Source organism: Myotis brandtii, unplaced genomic scaffold (assembly GCF_000412655.1).
Source record: "Myotis brandtii unplaced genomic scaffold, ASM41265v1 scaffold123, whole genome shotgun sequence".
In the NCBI taxonomy this organism is placed as follows: domain Eukaryota; kingdom Metazoa; phylum Chordata; class Mammalia; order Chiroptera; family Vespertilionidae; genus Myotis; species Myotis brandtii.
Genome location: NW_005354291.1, coordinates 13,733,375 through 13,739,368, shown reverse-complemented (window position 1 = coordinate 13,739,368; position 5,994 = coordinate 13,733,375). Strand labels below are relative to the sequence as shown.

Genomic DNA, 5,994 nt, shown 5'->3' with positions numbered 1-5,994 from the left:
CCCCCCCCTACCCCCCCCCCCATTGTAATTGAGTGTTAGGAAAATCTGATTCTTCTCTCCTGTGTTTGGTTTGTTTAAATCTTCAGCTGCTAGTTTCTAGAGGAGTTCTTGGAAGAACTCCTGTAAAATAATCTAGATTACTCTGGGTAGAGTGTACATATGCACTAAATAACTCGGAATCCATATCCAAAAATAACATCAGTTATAGAAACTGTCTATTTGGGCATTTTGAAGAGATGGGGAAATCTGTAAGATTATTTTATTTTATGTGATCTGGTAGGATCTTTCCTTAACCTCTATGCTATGCTATACTCTCTTGCTATATATATACATGTCTTATTTACATAAGATAAGTTTATTATGAATTGAAGTTTGTTGTAAGCCTTAATTATATCAATCAGGATATGTAACAATTTTAACTTTAGGCTACAAAATTCTGAGTTTGAATGAGAAAACTCATGCCTGCTGTAATTTTAGCAGATGACAAAGGCAGGTATCTAATAACCGCATGGTTTCTCTTCTTGTAGCATTAAAACCACAAGTGATATCCTTTTGTGTAAATATTTAACAGTTTCTCCTTTAATGTACTAGTAATTTCTGTCTGCTGTAATCCATCGAAACCTCTTCCTCCTGCCACCTGTTTTGATTACTTTGAAAGCTATGATTTTAAGACCTTGTCCTAGTCTAACCATGTTCAGGTTTTACTTAAATTATGGGAAACACAGTTTGATTCACATTAAAAACTAACATTAAAAAAATAATGTTTGTGGGGGGTTTTTAAATTAGTTTTTATTATTTTAAATGTTTTTATTGATCTTTAGAGAGAGAGAAAGGGATAGGGAGAGAGAGGTAGAAACATCAATATGAGAGGAACATTGATCAGCTGCCTCCTGCAGGCCCCATACTGGGGATGAGGCCCACAACCCCGGTATGTACCCTGACCAGGAATTGATCCAGCAGCCTTGACAGTGTTCAAACAACTGAGCCACACCAGCTGGGCTTTTTGTGGTTTTATATGATTCAGTAACCTCTTAAATATAAATGGAGTTTATTTGCTATTCTAGTATATAGATTGACTTCTATATGCCTTTTTTTAAATTTTTTAAAAATATATTCCATTGATTTTCTACAGAGAGGAAGGAAGAGGGATAGAGAGTCCGAAACATCTATGAGAGAGAAACATAGATCAGCTGCCTACCACACTCCCCACCCCCAGGGATGTGCCCGCAACCAAGGCACAAGCCCCCAACCAGAATCAAACCTGGGACCCTTCAGTCCTCAGGCCGACGCTCTATCCACTGCGCCAAACCAGTCAAGGCTGCCTTTTCTTTTCAAACTCAGAAATTTCAAATTGAGTATATACAGTTAAAAAGTGATTCCCATTGGGAGTAATATTTTAGCAGGGGCTTGAAAGGAAGGGAAAAACCTGCCATTATTGGAAACTGCAGGAAGGCAGATCCTTGATATGTAGTGGCAGAAAGCTTAAAGCTTGGCTACACTATGAAAGGTGCCTAGTGATCTGCATGACCTAACTAAGGAGGTTTCCAAGCAAAGTGTTGAAGGTGCCATGTAGTTTCTTCTTGCTTCTAGTAAATGCAAAACTAGAGAGAGTAATCAAGAGGAAAAGACTGTTAAACAAAAAGAAACTAGGACCTGATGGTTTGAAAATTCTTCACCTCTGGAGAGGCAAAAGATGCTAAAATTAAGAATGGCTTTTGAAGGAAGTTCAGATTCATTATGAGTTTTCTTAGTATCAGGTACCTCTCTTTCTTATCTGGTTGCAAAATTATGTTTATATGTTGATTGTTATTTGATGTTCACATTGAATTGAACCCAGGATTGTACCTTTTATTTCTGCCTCAATCCTGGATTGTAAGCTATTTCAGAAAGTCAAGGAACCCTATTAAGGAAGCCTCAGTCTATCCTGCTATATGCTATAGAGTAGGTGTTCCTTCAACAGAAAGTAAATGTCCTATGTGTGTGAAATTAACACCTCACTTGACAAATGAGGAAATCTGAAATAACTAGGTAGTAGTACAGCAGGAAAGAACCCAGATTTCTTTTAAAATATTTCTATTGATTTCAGAGAGGAAGGGAGAGGGAAAGAGAGAGAGAAACATCAGTGATGAGAGAGAATCACTGATTGGCTGTCTTCTGGACGCCCTCTTCTAGGGATTGAGCCCGCAACCCGGGCATGTACCCTGACCAGGAATCTAACCGATCAATCACTGAGCCTGCCAGCCGGGCAAACCCAGCATTCTTAATGTCCAACCCAAGGAATATTCTTTTTATTAGAGTAGTCTGCTTGATATAAACCTGAGTGATCATCATTTATTATCTGAGGTGCTTTAAAAAGTATTCTTGTAGCTCTCAGAATTTTTGAAGATGATAAGTTATGTTAGGAAGCCACTGAACCTTGGCCACATTGCCATTCATTTATTTTTTAATTGTATGAGTAAATCATGTTTAATAGAATTTTCCATTTGGGATTTTATTGCTAATTGTATTTAATACCTTCATGTTTATTCATAACGAAGAGAAAGAAGGGAGGGGAGACAGAAGGGCGACAAAGGGGAAAGAAGGGAGGGTGTATGTGTGTGTGGTGTGTGTTTAATTTTCCAAGGGATGGTGGACGCCACCTTTTATATTGACCATGGGAGAAATGACTACTTTTCATAACTAGATTGCAGTTTTGGTTATGTCTGATGAGAAGATGTTAAAGTGACGTCATGTGGCTCACATCAACAAAAGTTTTATGAAATGATTTAAAACAGCAAAGGCCAGAAGAAATATTGGGTTTGTTTTGTAAAGAACCTTGCACACTACAGAGAGCAAACTGTTGATGAGATTGGAATGGTCAATGGCACCTGCTCTTGTGCTACAGGAAAGGTACTAAAGATGTGTCATACTGCTGGGTGTAGAGTTGAGAACTGGGGTGGTGGTATTTGAGAGTGAAATTCATCAATTCATCATCTCTGTTGTAGCCAGTTCTTCTCTAGACATTGAATACAATCTGTAGTATATATAGAAAATTCCACTATTAAATGAATTGAGGATTATTATTACAACAGGCAGTGCATTTATTTAAAAAACTCCTAAAACATAGGAATTTATTGCTTCTGTTATATTTGTGTTTCCCTTATATCACAATGTTGCTTCAGTAATTTAAAATGAATCAGAACTTTCCTATACATTTTACAATAAAATTATTTTTAGAAATCGCCTAATTTAAATAATTTTATTCTTATGAATTATGCTTTTTAAAAATATATTTTTATATTTGGTTAACATGGCTTCTTATTATAAGATTTTAAGAAAATATATTTTATTGATTTTTTTACAGAGAGGAAGGGAGAGGGATAGAGTTAGAAACTTCAATGAGAGAGAAACATCGATCAGTTGCCTCCTGCACACCTCCTACTGGGGACGTGCCCGCAACCAAGGTACATGCCCTTGACCAGAATCGAACCTGGGACCCTTCAGTCCGCAGGCCAACGCTCTATCCAGGGGTGGGCAAACTTTTTGACTCGAGGGCCACAATGGGTTCTTAAACTGGACCGGAGGGCCGGAACAAAAGCATGGATGGAGTGTTTGTTTGTGTGAACTAATATAAATTCAAAGTAAACATCATTACATAAAAGGGTACGGTCTTTTTTTTTTTTTTTAGTTTTATTCATTTCAAACGGCCGGATCCGGCCCACGGGCGGTAGTTTGCCCACGGCTGCGTCTATCCACTGAGCCAAACTGGTTAGGGCAAGATTTTATAATGTTAATTAATGTCTTCCTCATGTCCATTTTACTTTTTAAATCTCTTACAGTGCCTATACCAACCAATCTTACAATTACGGCCTATAACTTGGATACTGTCCTATATTGGAATTACTCAATCATGGCGCAGAAGCCTGTTTTTACCGTACAGGTAAAAGTCTATGGGTGAGTGTTACTCTTTTATCCTTTTTACTCTGTTTTGTCCATGTCCTTGCATAGTTCATAACTGTGTTCTCTTCCATTATCCTTCCTTCTGTTGTGGCAAAACTTCCTGAACTGCTTGTAGATTCCAGAGAGCTAACGATGCAAATTAGTTCTTATCAGAAAACTTCCTACCTCTTAGTCCTTCTGTCACAATTGAAGCAGACAAGTATCACTAACTTCCCAGATTTCTTTTTACCTTTTCAAAAATTTTTTACTTATTTATGTTGTTATTTTTCTTAAGTATATTTTTATTAATTTCAGAGAGGAAGGAAGAGGGAAAGAGATAGAAACATCAAAGATGAGAGAGACTCATTGATCGCTTGCCTCCTGCACGCCCCCAGTGGGGGGTTGAACCCACAACCCGGCATGCGCCCTGACTGGGAATCAAACCATGATCTCCTGGTTCATAGGTTGACACCCAACCACTGAGCCACACCAGCTGGGCTTTATTTTTTAAATCCTCACCTGAGGACATGCTTAGAGAGAGGAAGGGGCAGGGAAGAAACATCAATGTGAGAGAGAAACATTGATCAGATGCCTTCTGCATGTGCCCTGACTGGGGATCGAACCCAGGTTATGTGCCCTGATCTCAAATCGAACAGGCAACCTTTTGGTGTATAAGACAGTGATGGCGAACCTTTTGAGCTCGGTGTGTCAGCATTTTGAAAAACCCTAACTTAACTCTGGTGCCATGTCACATATAGAAATTTTTTGATATTTGCAACTATAGTAAAACAAAAGATTTATATTTTTGATATTTATTTTATATATTTAAATGCCATTTAACAAAGAAAAATCAACCAAAAAAAATGACACGCGTGTCATAGGTTCGCCGTCACTGGTATAAGACAAAACTCAGCCAACTGAGCCAGTCCAGCCAGGCTGACTTCCCAGATTTTAAGGCACGATAAATAAATAAAGCTTTCAGTTCTCTATTCAAAATAATGTCATCTTACTTCCTATAGTGTACATGTATTGTTCAGTAAAAGAAAAATTTCAAAAAACTTTTTTACAAGTGTTAGGTGTCTTTGTAATGGGTTGATTCTGTAAGTGAGTAATGATAATGTTAATGGAAATGAGTTGTTTAAAGAGCAGATTTTTTAAAATTGCATGTGGAATATGATTTGTACAGATCTTGTAATTTGAATTGAGCCTCTTTATTGTAAATTATAGTACTTTTGACCAAAGAGCAAGGGCTTCCTTCCTACTTTGTCTAGATTCTTCATCATATTCTTTTTTCTTTTTTTTAAAGAATAGTTTATTGATTTTTTTAGAGAGAGAGGAAGGGAGAAGAGAGAAACATCGATCTGACAGCATAACATCAATTGGCTGCCTCCTGCACACCTCCTATTGGGAATCGAGCCTGCAACCCTGGCATGTGCCCTGACAGGGAATTGAACCAGCAACCTCTTGGTGCACAGAATAATTCCCAACCAACTGAGCCACACTGGCCAGAGCTATCGTATTCTTATTTAGCTCCTTCTACCAGCTCCATGCTGTGAATGAAAAGCAAAGCAAAGCCAGAGATGGTTCAGGTTTATATACTAATAAAAGTTACCTTTGTGTTTCTTTATTCCTCTTCATTTTAGGGAGGATGAATGGCTTGATGCCTGCAATACCTCTCATCATCACTGTAACATCTTTTCCATGATTAAGCTTCTAGACGTTTCTATCTGGGCCAGAGTTAAGGCGAGGCTTGGACAAGAAGAATCAGCCTATGCAGAGTCAGAAGAATTTATTTTGTGCCAACAGGGTGAGTAGAACGTATACATATCTAAATTTTAAATTTGAGAGTGTTTACACGTGTCTTCTATATATATATTTGCTTTTATTAGCAGTTGCTAAAAACTATTACAATGCCCAAGAAACATTTGGAGCAATTTAGGGAATTCGTGTCTTCCTCTTCTCCCAAGTCCCATAAAATAGGGCTGAGGTGCCCATCACTTTGCCCCTAATAAACTATTATATTTCTTTTTTAATATATTTTATTGATTTTTTTTTTTTTTTTTTTTTTTTTACAGA

The 5,994-nt window shown here is 37.6% G+C and overlaps 1 protein-coding gene across 1 annotated transcript in view; it reads left to right on the top strand.

The window, feature by feature from the left end:
- Positions 1-3,436: 3,436 nt before the first annotated feature.
- Positions 3,437-5,994, top strand: part of IFNGR1 (interferon gamma receptor 1) — a gene marked incomplete at its 5' end in the record, with an annotated part of 15,400 nt that continues 12,842 nt past the window's right edge. The window contains 3 exons of the mRNA XM_005859060.2: positions 3,437-3,443; positions 3,819-3,933; positions 5,562-5,725. Coding sequence (XP_005859122.1) covers positions 3,437-3,443; positions 3,819-3,933; positions 5,562-5,725 — 286 coding nt within the window. The remainder of the gene's footprint in view (positions 3,444-3,818; positions 3,934-5,561; positions 5,726-5,994) is intronic.